We start from the raw sequence: 27,825 nt of genomic DNA, 5'->3' as shown, positions 1-27,825 counted from the left end.
AAAACCTCTCCCGGCCCTTTAGCCCTTCAAGTTTTGGCACAATTGAGGAAATTGCTTAATTTTACGTTTTTCGTAGAATGGGGTCCACTACTTTGTCTGAAAGGAAATGTTTTCAGCATTTAAAAACCTCAATGATTATGATGTTATAGTGTAATAAGTAAGTTACAGTACTGTGAGTGACTGCAAAAATATCTCGACAAAGCTGTGAGATGGACAGCAAGCAACGGGGCGAGAAGTCAGGTTGTAAGTTTCACAGACACGATAAGTCATTTCAGTTTTAATTACTGTGTTGATAGGATGTCATTAACTCATGCAAGTACTTAGGTGTTAACATAAGGAAAGGTGTTCATCTCGGTAATCACATTAACGGGTTACAGATCTCTTCATATGGTTATGACGGTATACAGGAGTTGTAGTAATCTTTTAAAGGATAGGGCGCATCAGTAACTGGTAAGACTGATGATGCTTGTTGTTTAAAGGGGCTTAACATCGAGGTCATCGGCCCTACTGGTAAGACTCCAATTAGACTATGGTTCTAGTGTATGAGATCCTCACCAAGATTACTTGATACGAAAACTGGAAAATATCCAAAGGAAAGCAGCGCGATTTGTTCTGAGTGATTTCCGGCAACATAGTAGTGTTGAAATACTGTTGCAAGTTTTGGGCAGGGAAGACGTGGAAGTAAGGAGACGGGCTGCTTGACTAAGCGAACTGCCAGTGGATAGATGGTGTATTCTGTTCATCATTCCACTGTACTTATTGTGTGAAGTCTCTCTAATAATATTTCTTGTATACCAGTGTGTGTGTTTTGCATATTAAGCAGCATCCCGTAATTCACTCTTGATTTCATTTACAATCCATGGAGTACCTCTCTAAAGACGGCTGATCATGAGTTTTCAACCGATTCCCTCCTTAATTGTGTCACCTGAGGTGAGTGTGCCTCGTTTCGAGTCCCTCTAGCCAACTTAAATTCGTCGTAGAACTGAGAATTCAACCCAGTCTAAATGGAAAGACACTTGAAAGACATTTTCAGGTTTACGGGCATTAAGTTTCATTCGCCAAAGCTTTATTTCGATTCAGTAGAACGTTTTGACCTAGTGTATGAACTCACTAGAACGACTGAGGAACATTTTATTCTATTCACTTAACGTTTCTGGGTTTCTAATAGTTTCCTACTGATGGCCTCTTTATAATATTTCAGATTCCAAGCTGTAGCAATTCTACACATCAGTATATAAAAGAAGCCAGAAAGTGAGAGAAACCTTCTTTACAGCCAGATCAATACGATTAAGGTCAACCCGTGAAGATGAGTTGTTTGGAGTTTCTTAATTCACTAAAGTGCGTAGAAATTCTTTGTAATGCCAATTGAGAATTCAAAACACTGGGTTCTATAGTTTCTTCTGTATCTTTAATTCAAATCACATTCTATTAGCATACCTCTCTCCATTGCTTCAGCTACCTAGGTTAATGAGATGCAGCGTGTTCAAATTACATTTCAAAGCTTGCTGACAAAAGATACGGTACGCGACTTTTTAATAATTATTATTCATCTGTGCAGGTGTGAGATAGGCAACCCATTCAACACTCAAGACGACCGGTAGCCTAATGCAATACCAGGCAGCTCGTTCAGCTTTGCAACACAAAGAATTGAAATGATCGGATAATCCAAACTAACCTTCTAACTCATACTTGAAAACGAATAACGCCTTGAAATGTTCAAGTCACCTGTTGAATAAGTTGGATTTCTGCTGGTCTTGGCCATCTTAAAAACGTGTAAATTACCATACTTGTGGTCTATAATAAGTGGGAGCGTAATTCGCGCAGTGGCGTAGCTGCTGTCTTTTCAGGCGAATTGCCAAATTTCGAATCCCAGTCGATCCTGGATTGAAATTTTCGAATGATATATCACGTAACCTCAGGGACAAAACCCACAAAGGGTCCGGATGGCTCTACGGCCCCTGGAATACCTGGGATAAACTAAAGAAAGTCTTTTCCGGGTATAAATATTCAGCGTCACAGCCTTCGGTTCAGAGGGTTCCGGGTTAGGTATCCGGTCGGGTCATGGATTTCATCTATTTATCTCAAAATATGGTTTCTAATCTAAGGTTGATTTTTCAGTGCAGACTATAACATTAAAAATGTATTCTTCCTATTGTCAAATTTCAATATATGGTTTCTAATTCGATTATATCTGACTACAAAGCATTACTGAAGTTTCCATTTATCAACGTTGCTGGGAGTCTACTAGTTTTCTACTGATGCCCTCTTTATTATATTACCGAGCTTGATAGCTGCAGTCGCTTAAGTGCGGCCAGTATCCAGTATTCAGGAGATAGTAGGTTCGAACCCCACTGTCGGCAGCCCTGAGGATGGTTTTCCGTGGTTTCCCATTTTCACGCCAGGCAAATGCTGGGGCTGTACCTTAATTAAGGCCTCGGCCGCTTCCTTCCCACTCCTAGCCCTTCCCTGTCCCATCGTCACCATAAGACCTATCCGCGTCGGTGCGACGTAAAGCAACTAGCAAAAAAAAAACTTTATTATATTTCAAATTCCAAACTGCGACACTTCTACGGAGCGGTATATAGAATAAGCCGGAAAGTGAGAGAAAGCTGAAGTTACCTTCCTGCGCTCCCCAACCGGTGACAGTACACCATGAGCCGGCAGCTTCTTTAGCTACTGCTGATGGACTCGGGAGACAGATTGCACGCACGTGCGAGTTGAAGGTGATTCCCTTGTCGCCTGCAGATTTCAGCTTAAGAAGGCCTATGTCGTTGCTGTAAGGACCCACTGTAAAAGGCAAAAAATGGATTAAAATACAGCTTTAGCAATTACCACGTCAAGAGCAAGTCCGGTTAGTTTAAATTAGTAACCAATGTACACAACAGGGTAAATCATGCTTTCACTTATACTAGAGTTCATTAATTCACAAAGCAAGCAAGCTTGTGCGTGACTGTTTATATCGTGATCGTGACGAGACCTACAGTTATACGTGGAATCCGAACAACAGGGATGGTGGGAGCGTATGATTGGCACAGTTAAGCGGTGTATTAGAAAGGTCTTAGGACGTAGACAAGTGGACCATGAAACACTTAACACAATCATTCTTGCCAGTATGGAGGCCGCAATAAATTCACGTCCATTACTCCAGGATGAAGGCCCTACCAGTTTAACTCCTGCTCACTTCCTAAACCTCGAAAGACGGTTGACTTATATCCCTATTGGATCTGAACCACTTCTGCACAAAGTCTTAAAACGACAATTCAGACTTAAACAACAGGCAACAAACGATCTTATGAAGAGATGGACCAAAGAATATCTCTTAGAATTGAGAAACTGTCATCATGTCCGGCAGACACATGGAAGATCAGTTCCCTTACAAGTGGGAGATGTAGTTCTTCTACAAAACGACTCACACCGCCGTCATATGTGGGAGAAAGTACTCATCCAAGAGTTACGACAAGGACGAGACGGCTACATCAGGACGCTGATACTCCGCACGACTGACGGACATCATATTACACGTCCAGTGCAGCTGGTCATCCCACTGGAGGTCGACCAGGGTGGGGAGGACTGTGACATGTGCTCTCTGAACGTCTAGGAGCATTGTTAGGATATGTTGTTGTATCATCCAGGATATAGATTCTTTGAAATAAAATGGTAGCACATAGTTGACTGGAAGTGATCCCCTTTTCATTTTAATCTATTCCCTACAAGGGACGTGGCATTTAATTTCAGAAATCCCGTATACACAGTAGAGATCAGACCTGTGACCACATTGATGAAGTTAGTGACTATGTCACGGTGCCGTCCAGCTCTTCCCCTTCCATCAATATTTGCGGGGAAAAAGCCTGTTACGCCACGTCCGTCTGTTGATAATGTAATGGGTGGTAAATCTGGTCATTTTGTAGGCCATGGCAGGAGAAGGCACATATGATCGGCGCTGTATGCAGTCTGGCATGAAATACTGCCTGCTTATGGAAGTCATTCATTATTAGTTGATCGAGACAACATGAAATACAGAAATAAAAATGGAAAATAGGACTATTAATGGAGAGTATTGGACTACTAAATTTGAGCGACATCATTGTTAGTAAGCAACTCAATATATTCCTGGGGAATGTAAGCTGAGTGAAAAAAATCACAATCTTTTCGTCAAAGCGGTCATCATTCAAGTCCCGGCCAATGTACACTGAGTCTTCAGCCTGTAGGCTTGTTGGGTCCCCTAAAGCTCCTCCATCGGCTGTCATAGACTTCCTAGGAGTCACTAAACAGGCGTACTAGATAAAAGAAGAGCGACATAGTTCCCATTGCTTTCTTCACTGTGAGAGAAGGTGTAATACATATCAGTCAACCAATCCTACTGAAATGCACTCACCATACGACTCTATGGGAAAAACTAAATGAAACTCCATGGCGCAGCAGCTCCGAAGGGCCATGGCCTACCAAGTGACCGCTGCTCAGCCCGAAGGCCTGCAGATTATGAGGTGTCGTATGAATCCTCTCGGCTATTATTCTTGGCTTTCTAGACCGGGCCGGCCATCTTACCGTCAGATAGATCGTTAATTGTAATCACATAGGTTGAGTGGATCGAACCAACCCTCAGATCTAGGTAAAAGTTCCTGACCTGGCCGGGAATCGAACCTGGGGCCTACAGGTAAGAGACTGGCACGCTATCCGTACACCACGGGGCCGGCACTCTATGGGCAACTCTTTCATTCTATTTATTACAGGGATTTATCGAATAAAGAAGGCATTACTTGCGTTGCCCATATCACCGTCACTCTCATACTGTCAAACCCAAAGATGAGACTGAGACAGGTCATTGAACGTAACCAATTTATTCTTATCCATAAAACACCGTATCTAACCAGAAATGGATCAAGACTTTTCCTGGACAATCAATAAATGAAGTAATGATTCATATTGCATTAAAACAGGAACTAGCGTGGATATGAACACAATGTAAACAGATACGAAATTACAACCTTGCTTCCTTGCTCAAAAATTTCCCTTCCTATGCTGTAACTTACTCCTCCTGAAGTTCGGGTGCACCAGAACTCGCTCCACTCTAAAAGACTGTTCATGCTTGTCACGCTCCCCCAGCTTGTAGTCGCCCACCACCACCCTAAGTCTGGACGGCTCCACATCCTGCAGGCAGTGCGCTGCTGTCACCACCAGCCGGTCCGAGAGGACGGCTCCTCCACAGTGGTGTTGCCACTGGCGGTCTGTCAGTTGCCAGATCTCTATCTCCACCTGCAAAATTCAGACCAAAAACTCTGTATACTTGTTTTCACTGAAGAACACTTTGCCGCCAGACTTCACACTTCAATACAAATATGAAGATATCACAATGGATATTCGACAACTAATTAAATATGTTATTTGAGAAAGCGGCCGCCTCTGTGGTGTAGTGGTTAGCGTGATTAGCTGCCACCCCCGGAGGTCCGGGTTCGATTCCCAGCTCTGCCACGAAATTTGAAAAGTGGTACGAGGGCTGGAACGGGGTTCACTCAGCCTCGGGAGGTCAACTGAGTAGAGGTGGGTTCGATTCCCACCTCAACCATCCTGGAAGTGGTTTTCCGTGGTTTCCCACTTCTCCTCCAGGCAAATGCCGGGATGGTACCTAACTTAAGTAATAATAATAATGTTATTTGTTTTACGTCCCACTAACTACTTTTTAAGGTCTTCGGAGACGCCGAGGTGCCGGAATTTAGTCCCGCAGGAGTTCTTTTACGTGCCAGTAAATCTCCCGACACGGGGCTGTCGTATTTGAGCACCTTCAAATACCACCGGACTGAGCCAGGATCGAACCTGCCAAGTTGGGGTTAGAAGGCCAGCGCCTTAACCGTCTGAGCCACTCAGCCCGGCATCTAACTTAAGGCCACGGCCGCTTCCTTCCCTCTTCCTTGTCTATCCCTTCCAATCTTCCCCATCCCCCGCAAGGCCCCTGTTCAGCATAGCAGGTGAGGCCGCCTGGACGAGGTACTGGTCATTATCCCCAGTTGTATCCCCCGACCAAGAGTCTGAAGCTCCAGGACACTGCCCTTGAGGCGGTAGAGGTGGGATCTCTCGCTGAGTCCGAGGTAAAAACCGAACCTGGAGGGTAAACAGATGATGATGATGATGATGATGATGATGATGATGATTTGAGAAAGCATGCGTGTCCATTAATACTAGTTTTGAGAAAAGAGGAAAAAACTGCCTACAATTTCTAATGTTTGGAATTTGTGCCTGGTTTTTATACCAATAGGGACTGCCTGGCCGAGGCGATAAAGGCGTGCTTGGTTCGCCCGGAAGGACGTGGGTTCAAATCCCCGTCAGGAAGTCGTAAAATTTAAGAAACGAGATTTGCACTTCCGGAGGTGCATATGGCCCTGAGGTTCACTCAGCCTACACGAAAAATGAGTACCAGGTTAATTCCTGGAGGCAAAGGCGGCCGGGCGTAGAGCTAACCACTCTACCCCATCACGTACCGAGGTTAACAATGGTAGAAGCCTTTACCTTCCACTCCTCCAAAGGCCTTCATGACCTGTACGGAGGCGGCTTTGCTTTTATACCAATTATTTATCAGGTACAATTCAATAATTCTGATCACTTATGAAAAAATAAGTTTTCAAATAAGAGTTATATGGGGACTGAATGTTACTGGACATGTGTGATTTCTGAAATAAGTAAACTCTTGCTAGCAAAAACATAACAAAATGGAGTTTTCAATGCTTACCAAAATTTAAGCTCACTACATATCACATACCAACTATGTAATTAAGTTTCATCTTTAAATTTCCTTTCATACAACAACAGTAAAGTCAAAATTAGCATTTTCCAACATTGTCCGTCTTAACAATATCACTTATTGTAGTTACTCAGGGACATCCTCCGTGTTAAAAATAACGCTAAGAGAATGTCTTGTCATGCCTCTTATTCAAGTTCCTCAGATATGTCCTGCCTATTAACAGTACGCCAGGAGAAATTTTTCAAGGTCCGAGTAAAAACCCTTATAATGAGGCGAACATGTACTGTAAGCTTTCTCTCTGAAAGATTGAAGTAGTACATATAGTATTAAACCCATTTTGTTTGAAAATGGACATGTATGGTTTCTCGAATAACCGATTCAATTTCAACGATATTATAACATAGTTAAGTCCATAATTCACTCGTTACTTCTCACAGCGTTAATAATAATAATAATAATAATAATAATAATAATAATAATAATAATAATAATAATAATAATAATAAATCTTCCGGGTCTTTTTTCCAAATTACCTGGGTTTGGCACATTGTATGGAATGTATGTTTTACGGCCAGATTCCCTTCCTGATGCATTCACAAGTTCGCAAGTTGTATGTAAACTTGTATTAAGACAAACAAAACACTCAGCCCCCGAGCTACAGGAATTAACTAGGCACGATTAAAATCCCCGAATCGACCGGGAATCTAACGGTCCTCTGGAATTTAAAGCCACTTCGCTAACCATTCACACAATAATAATAATAATAATAATAATAATAATAATAATAATAATAATAATAATAATAATAATAATAATAATATGTACACTAGGCTGTAGACCAAGGTGTCTGAAGCCTATAAAATGCAAAAATAATAACATTCCTCCCTTAGTCAAGGAGCGGATAATCTCCTGGTGTCCTATGACTGCGCCGTCAACCATTGATCACTTATTGTACTACTTCCTAGGTCAAACACCTGCAATAATTAATTGTAGTAATTAGGGAATGATAAGTTCTAGCCACTAACAGTATGGTTCATCCCTACTGCGCAACCGTAGAGACGCACTCCCTTCTCGTATACAGCTGGGGCGAATCTCAGATTTATAACCCTGCGTTAAAAGCGCATAATTAATGCAAGAAGCTATACTTCTTCATCGTCGTCTTCTTCTTATTCTCCTTGACTTTTATCAATTTATTGTGGTCGATATTTGAGGTGTCAGGGTGGTTTGGGCCCAGTACCCTTCCTGATGTCAGTTCCACGTGGATGACTGTATTCATTATTGAGTGTCTCTGTGATGGCTGGTAGCGTGGTGTGTTGTATGCAAATGGAGAGCCAGAGGAATTAACTATAGACAACTAAAATCCCCACCCAGCTGGGAATTGAGCCCAAGGCCCTCTGAACCGAAGGCAAAAACCCTAACTGGATGTTTGCTCGTTTTTGATCTAAGTTTCTACAATATTATAAATATAATAACGCTACGATGAATAGGAAGGAGGTTCACACATCTGAAGAAAACTGAACTATTAGGAAAGCTCTGTTCTGCCGGTGGTTTAAACACTAAACGTTCCCCTCCCTACTTGGACGAAGCGTTAAGTACTGAGGGAGTGCGTTTCTAATTTATAAATTAAAATGTTACATTATTTTCTTTTTACACTGACTGACAGAGCAAATGCAACACCAAGAAGGAGTGGTTCGAAAGGGATGAAAGTTGGGGAAAAAACAGAGACGGCACGGACGAATAATTGATGTTTATTTCAAACCGATATGCAGGTTACACAATGCGCACGGCATCGACTCAGTAGGATGTAGGACCACCGCGAGCGGCGATGCACGCAGAAACACGTCGAGGTACAGAGTCAATAAGAGTGCGGATGGTGTCCTGAGGGATGGTTCTCCATTCTCTGTCAACCATTTGCCACAGTTGGTCGTCCGTACGAGGCTGGGGCAGAGTTTGCAAACGGCGTCCAATGAGATCCCACACGTGTTCGATTGGTGAGAGATCCGGAGAGTACGCTGGCCACGGAAGCATCTGTACACCTCGTAGAGCCTGTTGGGAGATGCGAGCAGTGTGTGGGCGGGCATTATCCTGCTGAAACAGAGCATTGGGCAGCCCCTGAAGGTACGGGAGTGCCACCGGCCGCAGCACATGCTGCACGTAGCGGTGGACATTTAACGTGCCTTGAATACGCACTAGAGGAGACGTGGAATCATACGCAATAGCGCCCCAAACCATGATGCCGCGTTGTCTAGCGGTAGGGCGCTCCACAGTTACTGCCGGATTTGACCTTTCTCCACGCCGACGCCACACTCGTCTGCGGTGACTATCACTGACAGAACAGAAGTGTGACTCATAGGAGAACACGACGTTCCGCCATTCCCTCATCCAAGTCGCTCTAGCCCGGCACCATGCCAGGCGTGCACGTCTATGCTGTGGAGTCAATGGTAGTCTTCTGAGCGGACGCCGGGAGTGCAGGCCTCCTTCAACCAAACGACGGGAAATTGTTCTGGTCGATATTGGAACAGCCAGGGTGTCTTGCACATGCTGAAGAATGGCGGTTGACGTGGCGTGCGGGGCTGCCACCGCTTGGCGGCGGATGCGCCGATCCTCGCGTGCTGACGTCACTCGGGCTGCGCCTGGACCCCTCGCACGTGCCACATGTCCCTGCGCCAACCATCTTCGCCACAGGCGCTGCACCGTGGACACATCCCTATGGGTATCGGCTGCGATTTGACGAAGCGACCAACCTGCCCTTCTCAGCCCGATCACCATACCCCTCGTAAAGTCGTCTGTCTGCTGGAAATGCCTCCGTTGACGGCGGCCTGGCATTCTTAGCTATACACGTGTCCTGTGGCACACGACAACACGTTCTACAATGACTGTCGGCTGAGAAATCACGGTACGAAGTGGGCCATTCGCCAACGCCGTGTCCCATTTATCGTTCGCTACGTGCGCAGCACAGCGGCGCATTTCACATCATGAGCATACCTCAGTGACGTCAGTCTACCCTGCAATTGGCATAAAGTTCTGACCACTCCTTCTTGGTGTTGCATTTGCTCTGTCAGTCAGTCAGTGTATAATCGGTGCTCCTTAAGGTATTTATTATTGTAATTACTGAGTACTTTAGTTATATCTGTGTTTTAATTCCTGTATTTCCATACTATTAAAATATCCCCGGTGTAATTTAGATCTTTATTTTCCCTGTATATATATTATTCTTCCTTTTATTCTTTTACCTCGTCTTTATTTTCATTACTTTTATTTTGTATTTTCTTTACTTACATAATGTATTGGTGTTTTAAGAAGGTACTATATTGAGCTTTTTGCCTGTGTACTTTCAAAGACAAATAAATAAATAAATAAATAAATAAATAAATAAATAAATAAATAAATAAATAAATAAATAAATAAATGCCTATATTATTTATGCTTTTTTGGTCCAAGTGAGTTTTTCTCAGTCAATTCCGAGCTCAGTGTACACTGTATATCTACACTACCTGCCACGGGTAGGCCCCATAAGGCCCAGCAGTGCCACCAACAATCTTCGGGTATGGTGTTCCGCTTCGACGAGGCTCGAACGTAATCTCCCTCGTTCCGCAGCTCAGTGAGGGGACAACACCAGGGACTGGGAACTTCGGGTAACCGCCACTCCTCCTAAACCTCAAACCTGGAAAGAAAAAACGAGGTTTCAGTAATGTTAAGCAATGTTGAACGATGAGAAGATAGTAAACAACGAATTGTGAGAGGAAGAGGAAATGTGAAATACGGTTGTCATGTGTTCTTCTTTTGTGTTTGTCCCGTGTTTCTAGCCTATCACGGCCATCTTATGTCTCATCCCTTTTCCTGCCTTTTATCAAGCTTTCTTCTTCTCCCACACTTCCCTCGGCAAGACTGAAGATCTGCCAAGTTGGAACCTCAAAGAGGATTGGTGCTTGCTCCCCTGATGAATCTGAGAAGCAGAAACAAGCTCGTCAGGTGCTAAGAAGAAATGGACGTAGAAGAACTGGGATTGATGGGGCAAGGGCCAATCTATTTGAAGGCGACAGTGTATGAAGACCTTCTCGTGTGTTCTTGTTTATCCTTGTTTCCTCCTATTGCTGTCTCTTCCCTTACTAACATGTCATAGTGCTCCTTTTAATTTTCCTATAATTTCATAAATGACTAAACTTGAAATAAACTAATTTTCTCCAATGGTCTACCAGTATGGTTTTCATATTTCTGTACCTGAGAGCCAAATCAATGTAAGTCGCATTTTATGAAATTTAGAGCCATATAAAAAAAGTCCAGTGTCATTTTATTTTTATGGCAATAAAATAATAATTAACAATTTTAAGTGTAAATTATATGAACGAATGTGTTCACTAATCAACACAATAGGAAATTTATGAAGAATAACGATGAACATTTATTGCCTAAATCATAATGCAGTAAAAATATTCTACAAATGACATTTTTTTCTCTCTCCTGTAAAATGACTAAATTGTGACTTACTGAGCCCATAATTCTACATTGCTTAAATGACAATTGCGAGATGGAGAAAAAACGCGCATCCATATTTTTATTGCAAGCTCACCTTGTGATCCGTGGCTTGTCAACTCACGGCGGGAAGCGATCCCCCAAATCATCGAACGAGGTCGGAACATTTCGGAAGACCTCGGGAAATTAATAATGAAATTCTGGCTAATAATTCTCATTGTGAGAGATTTCGGCACTGTCATTAACGAGGAAATCCGTAATTAAGAATGTTACGAAACATTCGATGGAGCTAACCTCACAGGGTGGAAATGTATTCAATTATGCTCGGAGAGAGGTCAGCATACATCCTGGTAGAGTGGAATACACGTGTCAAGGACATATGGTCAAAATGCGCGGGAACCATCGTTCACGAAATTAATTAATTAATTACTCTCGTTAAAGAAGCAGGAGAAATCAGCGAACAACACCATTTTGATTGGAAAAATAGGCGAAATCTCTCGGGCGAGTGTCAAAGAAATCGATCCAGCGGTCATCAAATGTAACGACTGAACAATAGTATATCATGCAACGTAACGCGTCTCTAAAGAATGCATAAATACGTCCTCTACCACCAAGACAGTCAGCCATCATTCAGTTGTCCGAGAAGGTGAACCTACGTCGAGTGATATCAAAAAGAAGGGTTCTAAAATTAAAGTGGGTGCGATAGACTGGGGAATCTCAAAAGGCAGTTGGCTTGAGAGATAAATATTTTACAAAGTGGTAATGGAGAGTGAAGGCAACTTAGATACTGGAACATTGCATTTACAAAATCCATCCTGGTAGTTGGGAATATCATAGGAATTATTTGTTGGATTCATGAACTGCGTAGGAAGACAACAAAGTCACAGATAGCTTTCTGGAGTTCTGCGGGCAATGTTATTTTGATAATCTGTAAGGGAGAACCTGTTGTTTAATTTCGATTTCACGCTTTATCGTAGGAAATACACACAGTAATATTTCCAGATTCGAGTTAATTTCTGTCGCGAATTGCACTTCATATGTTACAGTTTCAACGGGGATCAGATTTAAATATCCGGACATCGTGTTAAAGTTTCGATTTCGCCTGGCAGTATGAGTGATGTGCAGATGCCATAACGTTGGCTCAATGATAGATTTAGGATGCCGCGTGTATTATAATTATCGTTAAGGTTGAGTAAACACTGTAACGTTGACTCAATGACAGGATTAGGACGCCGTCTGTACATAACCAAGACACAGGTTAGGCATTTTTGCAAATCTACTTGAACGATGTCAGTGTTTGCGGTAGTTGATAGCAGTGTAGAAGATATTAGCAGGTAATATTTAGGCCATGTTTCGGCATAATCCTTACTAACCAGAAAGTGCTCCCATAATAGTGTTGCATCAGTAGCGGCATGAATGTAAGGGTTGTCTCACGTAAAAACCTGGCTAATACTACTATACTACTTAGCCGCGTGCGTTCAAGTTCGATGAACTTTCGTTTCTATTTGTTTCTTTTTCTTTAATTTAAGATTTGTTGTTCGGTGTACGGTATATTATGCTAGTGCAGTGTATTGACACTTAGTTAATTTTTTGTAGGATTTACACTACGAATGCGGTTTCGATTCGTCAGCTGATATTTTATTTTATTTTACATTATTCACAACATTTAGGTGAGACGTTGATCTACTGATCTCTTGTAGCTTGGTTTAAGGGGACAGGTGTAGGTAGATATGTTTATACTTGTAGTCGTGGTTATAGATAATTGGAAATATTTCATGTTGGTTTTATACTGTGGACTTGTATTTTAACGAATTTAACGACATAACTGTTTCATAACCTGAAAGTTGGTTCAGTAAGAATATTTTCAAGTGATTTATCACTTTTCTTTAACGGTCAGTGTTTGGAGTTTCTTCTAAACGTATAATGAATTAATGCTTTTCTGCATTTCGCAGTTTTGTTCCTTCAGAATGATGTAACGTAAGATCAGATCGGATCAAGGCTTGTTGGTTCCTTCTGAACATCTGTTTGGGGTGATGAATGTTTTAGCATCGGGATTCCTCTGTAACTCAAGGGTGTCACGAGATGACAATGCATGGTGGAATTTTATTTTTGATTGTGACAATTGCTGTTAATTTGTAAAGAACACCGTGCTTTCAAGTAATATTTCGCATTCTAACCAAAGCTACTGATAAACAATTTGGTTCGATTAAGGATCCATTCGCGGGATGTTCCAATATCCGATAAGATATTCGACTGGTGGATAACCTTAATTAAATGTAAATCTGGAATTCTACTTGATGAAGGTCAGATTTTCCACAGATCGTGTGGATTAACTCTCAGTTATCGTTTGCATCAATGCTGCCCAATTTTTCTCTTTTTCTGGTTTTGCTGTCCACAAATTTTACGTTGCGTTTTCATTCTTTGGAGGACAATAATATAAACAATTTCAAGATACTTTTCCACTTACGTTATGCATTCTAACTGCATTATAACATGTTGTGACAAATTTAATTGATTTTTCTTGCCTATTTAGTGAGACTAATTATCGTAATTACATTGAATAAAATTTTAGTAAGCACATTTTTGCTCCTCATTTCGAGTAGTTATGCTCTCCTCTGAACCCTGTCGATTGGTCAAAGAAGTAACAGAAGGAAACCCGTAACGACCCCAAGATCCGAGTCGGCATTGCTCTACCGAAGTAGGCAAGGGAGACGACCAACGATGGAACGGTAAGTTCAAGGGTTCATTACATTGGTTTAGCTCTCAGGTGCAGAATGTACAGATCTGTCGACAGTGGGGTTCGAACTCAATATCTTCCGAATGCAAGCTGACAGCTACGTGACACAAAAATTATTATTACTATTATTATTATTATTATTATTATTATTATTATTATTATTATTATTATTATTATTATTATTATTATTATTATTATTATTATTATTATTATTACAGCGTTATTTAGCTGATGTTGATTCTTTCTTCTTCCAAACTCTCCACATCTGGGCACTGAACATTTTCCTCCGTTCCTCAGTCCATGATTTATTCGTCCTGGTATTCATCTTCTCAGCAAACCGATGGATGTTGACTGACTTTTTTGAACTGGAGTCGATCTTGAACGATTTCCTGTGGGATTCCAACTTCCTGAAAGGAGGAGGGTTGGCTTAAAGCCGTAAAATAATAGCCAGAAAACATCTTGGGACAACCTCTAAGGCTCAGTACCTCAGTTGTAACATCGAGATTGTTTACAGTCTCCCCAATGCCTTCAACTTATCAGCATTGTTATTATTATTATTATTATTATTATTATTATTATTATTATTATTATTATTATTATTATTATTATTATTGATGTTAAAGAAGAGAGAAACTAAATGCATGTACAGACAGATCTGTACCTGAGAGCTAAACCAACGTGTCACATTTTAGTCATTTTGCAGGCGAGAGGAGAAAAGTCACTTGTAGAGAATTTTTGCTGTATTGTGACTTAGGCAATAAATGTTCATCAATATTCTTGATAAATTTTGTGTTATTTTCATCACTGAACACTTCCATTAATACAATTTATACTTAAAGTGGTTAATTATTATTTTATTGCCATAAAAATAAAATGAGAGTGGAATTAGGTTTATATGGCTCTAAGTTTCATAAAATGTGACTTACGTTGGTTTTAGCTCGCAGGTACAGACTTAATGACGAAAGCCAGGTAAAGGCATGTAAAAAAGATAGAGAAGGAAAACGCTCCGAAGAAAAAAAGACACTCACAGAGCGGGGCGGCTGAAGAAAAAGACAGATTAGGCAATAAAGGCGACCATAGAGGGGAAGGCAGCGACAGCTTATCAATCTGCCATGAGTCTGCTTACAAAGTGCACTTGCTTAAACTGCTGTAACATCTGGTGACATCATAATCTGTTTCTTATTACTGCTTCATGGTCACAGTAGCACACTCGCACAGAGATTGAGATGTCTCAAATTGAGGCACTAACCTTTTGAGTACATTTCATCTTAATATAACTTGGAGTAATGAATACATATGAGAATTTTTTTCTCGGCGGTGAACTCGTTTATCTGTATCTTATTAAAGCACCCCTTTTGGTCGTATTAACACAGGTAGATTTAAGGCAAATCTGGATTGGAAAGGTAGCCGCCGTGGTCTTAATTAATGTACAGACCCGGCATTTGATTAATGGGGAAACAATCAGGATGCCAACGTTGGGGTTCGTAAGATCTATTATAAAATATTAGCCAAGTGTTCTATAAGTTTATCTCTTTGCTGAGAGATCTCCTTCCATGGCAGAGTTGTTTGTTTAGCTTACATCCGACCGATTTTCAATGGTACTCACTTTTCGACATACCTCGCCGCCACCATCAGTTTTATTGGATCCGCAGCACTGTGGACTATCACCCAAAATCTAAATTTCCCTTGAAGTAAACTCCGATGGAGCACATGTGTGGGAATTTTGTTCCACTCCTCGCTGCGACCTTTCCATAGACCATCTAGGGTGCACGGACGGGTATTGGTCACATTCGAGTGATTAGAGCGATTACATACCGTGACGTCAATGCCAAGGGGTACAGCAATTTTGTCCGATAGTGGGGGAACAGTTTCCAAAGTGTATTTATGTAAATCATAGGGTTCAGTTATGTGGGTAAGCTGATGATATGCAAGGTTGTAAAGATGTGAAAGTGAATGTGAGATACTTCCAGGAATATATAATGATACCTATCTTCGAACTGATGTTCCACAATTGTATGGAACAGACTCAAACCACGTGCGGATCCATATGGAGAAGATATCGTTCTCAAATGCGATTTTATTTGACGAAAATATCACACGAGAACACGTTCACTTCCTTATATAAATTACTTTATTGTCACTGTAAGTCACAACACACAGATAGGTCTTATGGCGACGATGGGATAGGGAAGGGCTAGGAGTGGGAAGGAAGCGGCCGTGCCCTTAATTAAGGTACAGCCCCAGCATTTGCCTGGTGTGAAAATGGGAAACCACGGAAAACCATTTTCAGGGCTGCCGACAGTGGGGTTCGAACCTACTATCTCCCGAATACTGGATACTGGCCGCACTTAAGCGACTGCAGCTATCGAGCTCGGTATATGCACACTAGTAAGTGACACTACAACACTTAATAGCGGAGTGCCCTGAAGTCGATTCTGACAAGTATAGATATCAACAACACTGACTCGCGGACTGTAACATCCACTCTCTTGAACTCACCGACTCCACCTCGGAGCCCAACGGTCACTCGCAGTCCATCACTTGCCTTCGGGCCCAACCTGACTCCGAGTCAACACTGACTGCCTCACTGAAAGACAGCTCGATATATATACTGTTCGATCAACTGTCTAGAATTATCGATTTCTGGAAGGGTTCTTACATCACTCAATAGAACACACTCGAAGCATCGATCGACCAGCTGGTCGAATGGAGTACTCCAGTAATGGATCCAGCTCGAACTTTCGTTTACTGTTTACCAATACACATAGAAATTTCTCCAACATTCCTAATGTCTCTACATGTATCTGGATAATAAACCTTACAGTAAGTTTCCACAACCCTGCATATATACCAAATTATAGTACAATAAATCTAATATACGAACATTATAGAGTTGTCTACCGCTTTCGACCATATAGATTTTGAGGTTAAACTTATACATAAAATGTATTTGAGGTTACACAAATTTTATAATACGTAATTACAGGGAAACCATGTATTAGTCATGTTTAATATTTAATAAAAGATAATTTAGCATTTAATAAAATATAATTAAAATACATTAAACATAATAATTGAAGGTTTTACACCAGTTACGATGTCGTACCTACAGTACGACAAAGGCCTCAAGTCATATTTCCATAATGTTATTTGCTTTACGTCCCACTAATTACTTTTTACGGTTTTTCGGAGACGCCGAGGTGCTGGAATTTAGTCCCGCAGGAGTTCTTTTACGTGCCAGTAAATCTACTGACACGAGGCTGAAATATTCGAGCACCCTCAAATACCACCGAACTGAGCCAGGATCGAACCTGCCAAGTTGGGGTCAGAAGGCCAGCGCCTCAACCGTCTGAGCCACGCAGCCCGGCAGTCATATTTCCAGAAGAACTCTGCATTTATTAGGAAACGGAACGGGAATAAGGAATTCATGTAATTCCGTTTCAATACATTCCTGTGAAGAGCCCTGTTGAAGAGACGTCTCCAGTATCAGGAAGAAAGGGACGGATTTCATATGTCTGTGTTCCGCGGTAGTAGGCTTCAATGGAAATTTCGATTTTCGGCAATAGTGCCGGGCGTCAAATAAAACACGACCGATGGTGGCGGAGAGGAACTTCGTAAGGGGTTACCCTAGAAACTCGGTCGATGGCCTTCTGTAGGTCTTGTGTCGTCTTGAAATTGGATGCAGGTTCATAAATTCTCCTTAATTTTTGTTTCCTTCATATTATTCAACCATTTTTGGATCCGCCAAGAAAATTGTGCCATAAAAGACTAGGTGTAAAAGCACCTACCACCAATTTGTGAGGAGAAAGGAAGTGTCTGTGGCATATTTTGTACCTCTCCTCTCATAAATCTACAACACAGTTCCTCGTTAGGAATTCCAAATGATTTCTTGCCAGAATTTTTTTTGAGAAAACACACGTAAAACAAATAACTAAAGGAAGTTTCACATTTACTTCAATTACCACCTAGGTAGGCCAAGACCGAGCTCAATAGCTGCAGTCGCTTAAGTGCGGCCAGTATCCAGTAATCGGGAGATAGTGGGTTCGAGCCCCACTGTCGGCAGCCCTGAAGATGGTTTTCCGTGGTTTCCCATTTTCATACCAGGAAAATGCCGGGGCTGTACCTTAATTAAGGCCACGGCCGCTTCCTTCCAATTCCTAGGCCTTTCCCATCCCATCGTCACCGTAAAACATATCTGTCGGTGCGACGTAAAGCAAATATTAAAAAAAAAAGGTAGGCCAAGGGCCTCAATAATCTGTAGATGTATGTGCCATAGTGTTTAGTGCTACTGATATTTCATATGTTGGATTGTAAAATGTAATAACAATAATAATAATAATAATAATAATAATAATAATAATAATAATAATGTCCGCCTCTGTGGTGTAGTAGTTAGTGTTAGCTGCCACCCCCGGAGGCCCAGGTTCGATTCCTGGCTCTGCCACGAAATTTGAAAAGTGGTACGCGGCCTGTAAGGGGGTCCACTCAGCCTCGGGAGGTCAACTGAGTAGAGGTGGGTTCGATTCCCACCTCAGCCATCCTGGAAGTGGTTTTCCGTGATTTCCCACTTCTTCTCCAGGCAAATGCCGGGATGGTACCTAACTTAAAGCCACGGCCGCTTCCTTCCCTCTTCCTTGCCTATCCTTTCCAATCTTCCCATCACCCCCGCAAGGCCCTTGTTCATCATAGCAGGTGATGCCGCTTGGGCGAGGTACTGGTCATTCTCCCCAGTTGTATCCCCAGAACCCAATGTCTCACGCTCCAGGACACTGCCCTTGAGGCGGTAGAGGTGGGATCCCTCGCTGAGTCCGTGGGAGAAACCAACCCTGGAGGGTAAACAGATAAAGAAAGAATAATAATAATAATAATAATAATAATAATAATAATAATAATAATGTCTAAGAAAATCTGGAATTTTGCTAGACCTAATAGTGACAACGTTCAGATGGTTCCAATAATGTAAGAAGATCTGAAACAGATCTGAAACAGATCTGAACTCAGAAAATTAGGTCAATAACAAGAATAAATCTACACGATTGGTCCAAAGCTAATTGAGGTTTAAAGTGGAAAACCAGACCCAAAAAGGAAGGGGACCTCCGACAGAAAAGCTAAGTAAGACCCTGATAGAACCCTTAAGAATTACTGGCAGGAAGTAAAGCCCGACAGACGAAAAAAAAATCTAGACATTGAAAATGAAATTGGTTATTAAGGGGATACGGAATGGGTATTTTCACAAAAATTGTCATTTTGATATTATTGTTATTTCTTAATATGTCAAATGTCCTTTTTAAAATGGTGTATGAATTATGATGATATGATAACTACAAGCGTGCTTTTAAAAATAATTTTTATGATGATGCACGCTAGATTTCTGCTGTTAGTAGACATGACGGTCTCTTGCAAGTCACTTGACCAACGTTCTATTCAGTGGTACAAGGCTAGGGATTTATAATACTTAGAGGACGGTAACTCTACGGCTTTCAAAGTGGTTCAGGATTCCAAACCCTATGGAAATAATGTAAATATAACCAAACTGGAATGTAATGGTCACGTTCTGAAACATATGGGGACAAGATTGGGACGACTAAAATCAACCATGAAGGGAAAGAAACTTACTGATGGTAGAACATTAGAGGGTAAGAACAGATTGACTGATTCAGTCATTGATACTCTCCAGAATTACTATGGTCTGGAAATCAGGCAAAATACTGATAATGTGGAAGCAATGAGGAAAGCTGTCTGGGCATCATACCTAGGTATTTCCACAATAATTCCAGTACTGAAAATCCAGTACATGGCTTGTGTCCTTCAGGGACAGGCAGCTGGTACAAATATAACAGGAACAAACTAACAGGGGAGAAATATAACCATCCTCACAGTTTGCCACCAGCCATTATGGATGAAATCAAACCAATTTTCAGGGATCCTTCTAACAAAAATCTCCTGAAAAAATGCCTGCACGGTAGGACACAAAACCCAAACGAATGTGTCAATAGTGTCATTTGAACCATCTACCCAAAGTGTTGTGTGGGTATTAGCACACTTCATTTTGGTCTATATGATGCTGTTTCAAGTTTTATCCAGGGAAACATCACAAAGTGCAAAGTTCTACAAGTGTTAGTGTTGAATGTTGGGTGTCGAACTGTTGATGCAATGTTGCGTAGTGACCTGGTAAGACTAAGGTCTGCTGAAAATGCCATTAAAAATAGCCCTTCAAGCCAGAAAGGACAGGAGAGGCGCCAAGAAGAGACTACAAGAGGAATTTGATAAGACCCAGATAATCCAAGCTATGGACCTGGCATGCATTGATGTGTTAACTTTGAAGCCCGTTTCCCATAAGTTTACTTTTTTAATACTTAAGGTGAATTTTCTCAGCCAGTTTTGAATATATGAACTTGAAATTTTTAGAACATCCTGATAAATAACTCTTTCTACTGCTGAAACAACAGTTTTTAATTAGTCTGTATATTACAAATTTTATTAGCAAAAATATATTCTAAAAATACGAAAAATATCTAGTTTCAAATTAAAAAATAATATCTTTCTTAATTAGGTCCTTATAAAACTTATGCCTGTTTCAGCAGAAGACCAAGATATTCAGCTATAAGCTGCAAAAATTTGAAGTGTCTACCTTCAGTGGTTTCAGAGAAAAGTACAATATAAAAAGCCGATTTTATCATTGGAAGCATAGGGCTTCGCTTATTTATGAACAGCAAAGCATGGTAAAATATCACAAACTTGTGTTTTCAATTACGGTTCAAATTTAAAGCAACATGACAGTAACTTTTCTGAAAGGCATCTGGAAGGTGGATATTCTGAGGGTTATCTAAAAGTTTAGCTTGAGGTTGATCCTCAAGTGATTGTGTGTCCGCCTCTGTGGTGTGGTGATTAGTGTGATTAGCTGCCACCCCCCGGAGGCCCGAGTTCGATTCCTGCCTCTGTTGTGTAGTGGTTAGTGTGATTACCTGCCACCAAATTTGGAAAGTGGTACGAGGACTGGAACGGGGTCCACTCAGCCTCGAGAGATCAACTGAGTATAGATGGGTTTGATTCCCAACTCAGACATCCTCTAAGTGGTTTTCCATGGATTCCCACTTCTGCTCCAAGCAAATATCGGGATGGTACCTAACTTAAGGTCACCGCCGCTTCCTTCCCTCTTCCTTATCGATCCCTTCCAATCTTCCTATCCCTCCACAAGGTCCCTGTTCAGCATAGCATGTGAGGCCGCCTGGGCGAGGTACTGGTCCTTCTTCCCGGTTGTAACCCCCGACCCAAAGTCTCACGCTCTAGGACACTGCCCTTGAGGCGGTAGAGGTGGGATCCTTCGCTGAGTCCGAGGGAAAAACTGACCCTGGAAGGTAAACAGATTAAGAAAGAAAGAAAGAAAGAAAGAAAGAAAGAAAGAAAGAAAGAAAGAAAGAAAGATAAATAAGAGAATCCTCTAAAGGAGCCGTGATAAATGTCAGTGGTCCGCCTCTGTGGTGTAGTGGTTAGCGTGATTAGCTGCCATCCCCGGAGCCCCGGGTTCGATTCCCGGCTCTGCCACGAAATTTGAAAAGTGGTATGAGGGCTGGAACGGGGTCCGCTCAGCCTCGGGAGGTCAACTGAGTAGAGGTGGGTTCGATTCCCACCTCAGCCATCCTGGAAGTGGTTTTCCGTGGTTTCCCACTTCTCCTCCAGGCGAATGCCGGGATGGTACCTAACATAAGGCCACGGCCGCTTCCTTCCCTCTTCCTTATCTATCCCTTCCAATCTTCCCATCCCTCCACAAGGCCCCTGTTCAGCATAGCAGGTGAGGCCGCCTGGACGAGGTACTGGTTGTATCCCCGACCAAGAGTCTGAAGCTCCAGGACACTGCCCTTGAGGCGGTAGAGGTGGGATCCCTCGCTGTGTCCGAGGGAAAAACCGACCCTGGAGGGTAAACAGATGATGATGATGATGATAAATGTCAGTGTTTGACAGGAGAGGTTGAATTCGCTACCGAGGAATTGATTAGCATTACACTCTCGTTGGTCTATAGGCTATATATAGGCCTCTAAGACATCGCTTAACGTATTGTGGGTGATACTGCAGACGTGTGACCGATTCCTTGGCTGAAGTGTTGAGGCCTTCGGTTCAGAGGGTCCCATGATCGATTCCCGGCCGGGGAGAGGATTTTAATCGCGTTTGATTAATTTTTTTACAAGTTGCTTTACCTCTCACCGACGCAGATAGGTCTTATGGCGACGATGGGACAGGAATGGGCTAGGAGTGGGAAGGAAGCGGCTTTGACCTTAAATAAGGTCCTCGTTGGTATGTATAATCCGTTAAGGATGTAACGTCAGTGTGTAAGACAGCCGTACAGTCAACTTGGGGAGTTTGAAGATCATGCGAGAGTGTGATGTGTTGTTAGGTGAAACACAGTGTTTGTGTTGTGTACATTAATAGAAGAAGAGCTGGCCTGAACATCCGGCAAAGACAATTACAAAAGGAAAATCATTACATTGTAATGATGCCATTGAACTAGTATTCCTCTTCATCCACCAACGAGAAGTAATAGGTCAGGGATGCCACTTATACTAACAGGATTGTCAATTTTCAAATAAATCCCACTCCTGTCAACGAAATCAAGTAAGTATATACGATTTAAACCTTGCATAAAAACCTGTTGGTCAGCCTCATTGAAATGCAAGTGAAGTAAAAGCTGGAAGAGACATGCAGTCTGCTGTTCCACAACTTGTCCGGCCTAACAAACATTTATTAACAGAAAACATACCTCGCAGTGGCACAGATGTCTGGAATATCTAACGGGGTACAGGAAGTATGAATTCTGTTTAATAGTGGTATGTATAGTTTAGAACGTGTTTCAACAGGATAATTCCGTAATAATTTACTAACGTAAGTCATGAAAGAAGATAATAATGTTAATAATAAATGGTAATAATAATAAATATTCTCTTAAATACGGTTTCGATCATTGAGGAGCCATTTATTGTCCAGATGTTGCGACATTTTACGAAAGAAAGCAATTATTCGCATTTCTTTAAACCATAATTTTCTAAAATCTTCAATATTTGGTTCTTCTTCTTCTTTATATGTTTACCCTCCAGGGTCGGTTTTTCCTCAGACTCAGCGAGGGATCCCACCTCTACCGCCTCAAGGGCAGTGTCCTGGAGCTTCAGACTCTGGGTCGGGGATAAAACTGTGGAGGAGGACCAGTACCTCGCCCAGGCTGCCTCACCTGCTATCCTGAACAGGGGCCTTGCGGGGGGATGGGAAGATTGGAAGGGATGGACAAGGAAGAGGGAAGGAAGCGGCTGTGGCCTTAAGTTAGGTACCACCCTGGCATTTGCCAGGAGGAGAAGTGGGAAACCACGGAAAAACACTTCCAGGATGTCTGAGGTGAGAATCGAACCTACCTCTACTCAGCTGACCTACCGAGGCTGAGTGGACCCCGTTCCAGCCCTCGTACCACTTTTCAAATTTCGTGGCAGAGCCGGGCCTCCGGGGGTGGCAGCTAATCACACTTACCACTCGTACACCACAGAGGCGGACAATATTTGGTTCTATTTTGCTATATATATACGAGCAGAACCCACTGATACGAATCAAATCATACCTCACACGCTAAAGTCTAGACCTACACTAACTGCAGGCCGGCGGTTTTAGTGCCACAAGATGGCAGCACTATTGCATCACTCAGGCACGTCATACCAACGTCACACTCATGTTGCTAGACACATTGGTACTTTCTCTTTAATGTGAGATATTGACGACTGTCGTCGCCCATGTTTTTTAATAATAATGTTATTTGCTTTACGTCCCACTAAATACTTTATGGTTTTCGGAGGCGCCGAGGTGCCGTAATTTAGCCAGTAAATCTACCGACATGGGGCTGATGTATTTGAGCACTTCCAAATACCACAGGACTGAGCCAGGATCGAACCTGCCAAGTTGGTGTTAGAAGGCCAGTGCCTCAACCGTCTGAGACACTCAGGCCGGCTCATGTCTTTCAGATAATATTTCGATTTGAAAACATCATGTTTCTGTAACACTCGCATGCTTAGTACGGCTCTGAAACTATAGACATATTGTGCGTCGATGACTATTATTATTATTATTAATATTATTATGGAAAAGAGTCCAGTCATTGATAACAATGGAACATTATTTTATTCTCTTAAATTGGTGCTTCTTTCGATGCACGTATTCTAGATCTCATGACTGAAAGGGGAATAGAGAAATGATACGGCATTTAAACCGTGTACAGTTCATGCAATTAGACGTAAACACTATTAAACCAGGGGAATTATTCGGGGACTGAACAGTCGACTGCGGAGAAGACAAGCGAGGAAAGGCATTTACCATTACGTAGCTTCGGAGAGACCCTCTCGCTATAAACATACCGACTATTTTGATACCTCCTTATCGCTGCAGATATTTCGTCCAAACAAGTTTCAACATTAATTAGTATTATACCTGAAAATAAGCATAGACTTTGCAATTCACTACTTGGAAGTAAGAATTTAAAAGTGGCGCTGGGTAGGATATATATTGCGCTGGCCGGACGACCGTATAGCAAAGAAGGTACTTGATTGGAACTCACAAGGAAAGAGGGAGAAAGGCAAACTCAGGATGACATGGTGACGGATAGTAAGAGTAGAAGGCCATCAACAGGGAAATCAAAGCCCCAGCTTAGAACGCACGAATGTAACGCTCTGTTGTTGCAGCCCTATGCTTCCCACAACGAGTTGAAGGATATTTGATCTTTACACGTTGCATCCTCTTGTTATCAAAGCCTAGAAAGATATCCGATTTCGATACAAAATAAGGACACGTTAGGGTACAAGAAAACCGGTCTAAAATGAGGGGGAAAAGAGTGCGTAAATTAATTCACTGTATCTAGAAAGCTTCAATAAACAGACAAAATGAGTAGATTTCTGGAATAATACCTTAAGATATGTTTTAGATTGAAAGTACATTATTTTCCCATTGTAGGCACAAAGTAAACCGAAACGTCGAAATGGACGAGCACGCAAACAGATGGCATCAAATTAAAATTCCCGTACATGGTAACTGAGGCCATAGGAGGAGGAATATCCTTATTATTATTATTATTATTATTATTATTATTATTATTATTATTATTATTATTATTATTATTATTATTATTATTATTATTATTATTATTATTATTATTATTATTATTATTAGCTTCCATGACTCAGGCGGTAGCGCGCTGGCCTCTCACCGCTGGATACCGTGGTTCAAATCCCGGTCACTCCATGTGAGATTTGTGCTGGACAAAGCGGAGGCAGGACAGGTTTTACTCCGGGTACTCCGGTTTTCCCTGTCATCTTTTATTCCAGCAACGCTATCCATTAACATTTCATTGCATCTGTCAGTCACTTATCATTGCCCCAGAGGAGTGCGACAGGCTTCGGCAGCCGGCACAATTCCTATCCTCGCCGCTGGATGGGGGCTTCATTTATTGCATTCCTAACCCGGTCAGATGACTGAAAACAGGCTGTAGATTTCCATTATTATTATTCTTCTTATTATTATTAGTAGTAGTAGTAGTAGTAGTAGTAGTAGTATTAGTATTAGTATTAGTATTAGTATTAGTATTAGTATTAGTATTAGTATTAGTATTAGTATTAGTATTAGTATTAGTATTGTCCGCCTCTGTGGTGTAGTGGTTAGTGTGATTACCTGCCACTCCCCGGAGGCCCCGGTTCGATTTCCGGCGCTCTGCAACGAAATTTGAAAAGTGGTACGAGTGCCGGAACGGGGTCCGCTCAGCCTCGGGAGGTCAACGGAGTAGAGGGGGATCCGATCCCCACCTCATCCGTCCTCGAAGTGGTTTTCCGTGGTTTCCCACTTCTCCTCCAAGCAAATGCCGGGATGGTACCTAACTCAAGGCCACGGCCGCTTCCTTCCTCTTCCTTGTCTATCCCTTCCAATCTGTCCATCCCTCTACAAGGCACCTGTGAGGCCGCCTGGGCGAGGTACTCGTCCTCCTACCCACTTGTATCCCACGACCCAATGTCTCACGCTCCAGGACACTGCCCTTGAGGTGGTAGAGGTGGGATCCCTTACTGAGTCCGAGGAAAAAACAACTGTGCAGTGTAAACGGATTAAGAAAGAAATAAAGATTATTTAGTAGTAGTAGTAGTAGTAGTAGTAGTAGTAATGTCGGCAGCCCTGAAGATGGTTTACCTTGGCTTCCCATTTCCACACCAGGTAAATGCTGGGGCAGTACCTTAATTAAGGCCACGGCCGCTTCCTTCCCACTCCTAGGTCCTTCCTGTCCCATCGTCGCCATAAGACCTATCTGTATCGGTGTGACGTAAAGTCACTGGCAAAAAAAATATTATTATTATTAGTCTATTATTATTATTATTTTTATTATTATTATTACTTATCGTGTATTTTTATTTTAGCATTTATTTAAATTCTTTTTACCTTTTTTACTTTTAATTTTTTCGTTATTCGTATAATTTGCCTTAAGCATTGACCGTAGTTTTAAGTGTAGCACAGAGTGACCCCTACACATATATACATACATACATATATACATACATACATACATACATACATACATACATACATACATACATACATACATACATACATAGTTCGATTCATTGCTGAACGATCAACATTCATGTCTTCGGTTCAGAGGGTCCCGAGTTCGATACTTGGCCTGTTCGGGGATTTTAATCGCGTCTGATTAATTCTTCTGGCTCGGGGACTGGGTGCTTGTGTTTGTCCAAACACACTCGCCTTCATATTCAGACAATAATCGACGCTACAAACCAGCACAGAAACATGCAATAGTGATTAGATCCCTTCGTATAGCGTTGGCGTCAGGGCATCCGACCGGCCATATACACTTGTGCGACACAATTCACACCCGCGACCCCACAAGTGTGGGCAAAGTAGTAGGAGAAGAATAAGAAGAGGATGCATACATCGATATACAGAGAATAAGCTATGAATTACCTTCAGTCAATGCCATGTTATTGCGCAATCTGTTCACAGTAATCATATCTGATTGCGAGAACAAAATCAAACCTTTGGAACGAATGTTACTTACTTGTTCGGTTCTGTTCTGCGCCCGCCACCACTTGGACTACCACGTACAACGGCAGTATCCATATCAACATCTTCATTGTATCCAAATACCTGCAATATTCATTCACGATCAGTAACAGACATGGATATCAAACAATGAATTACCATAAAGAGTTGGCTTTCATGAATTCCTGTGAAATTATTGCTATATAGTGTATAACGTATAAATATCACCTTTTTATCCCCTATTGGCTTTAAGAACTAAGGTAAAAGGATTTTTCCCATCTTATACTTATTTTGCTTTTATACCTAGTTTTTATGTATATACAAACATGTGTCATCTTAAATTCTAGCTAAACATTACAACAATACGTTTCATTCCATTTCGGAACATCTTCAGCTATATTCAGGAATTATTTCTGGTAATAATAATTTCGTGTGGCTATTTCTAGCCAAGTGCAGCCCTTGTAAGGCAGACCCTCCGATGAGGGTGGGCGGCATCTGCCATGTATAGGTAACTGCGTGTTATTACGGTGGAGGGTAGTGTTATGTGTGGTGTGTGAGTTGCAGGAATGTTGGGCCATTGGAATTAACAAATTAAAGTTAAAATCCCCGACCCGGCCGGGAATCGAACCCGGGACACTCTGAACCGAAGGCCAGTACGCTGACCATTCAGCCAACGAGTCGAACATTATTTCTGGTTAACAATATAGAGGAATTGTAATCAACTAAGGTTCTGGTCTTAAGGAGTTTCCCCCGGTTGTTACAGTTTCAAATTCAAAACTCAGTGTGTATTACAAGTTAATGGAAGGTACATTCCATAATA

At 41.8% G+C, this 27,825-nt stretch overlaps 1 protein-coding gene across 1 annotated transcript in view; it reads right to left on the bottom strand.

The window, feature by feature from the left end:
* LOC136874399 (trypsin-1) overlaps positions 1–27,825 on the bottom strand; it is a 99,094-nt gene that overhangs the window by 5,223 nt on the left and 66,046 nt on the right. The window contains exons 2-5 of the mRNA XM_067148035.2: positions 27,022–27,110; positions 10,228–10,397; positions 5,031–5,253; positions 2,620–2,787 (exon numbers count right to left, since the gene is read on the bottom strand). Coding sequence (XP_067004136.2) covers positions 2,620–2,787; positions 5,031–5,253; positions 10,228–10,397; positions 27,022–27,110 — 650 coding nt within the window. The remainder of the gene's footprint in view (positions 1–2,619; positions 2,788–5,030; positions 5,254–10,227; positions 10,398–27,021; positions 27,111–27,825) is intronic.

The sequence above is a fragment of the Anabrus simplex genome, chromosome 1 (assembly GCF_040414725.1).
Source record: "Anabrus simplex isolate iqAnaSimp1 chromosome 1, ASM4041472v1, whole genome shotgun sequence".
NCBI lineage: Eukaryota > Metazoa > Arthropoda > Insecta > Orthoptera > Tettigoniidae > Anabrus > Anabrus simplex.
Note: the sequence above shows the minus strand (reverse complement) of the source record. Positions and strands in the feature narration are given on the sequence as shown.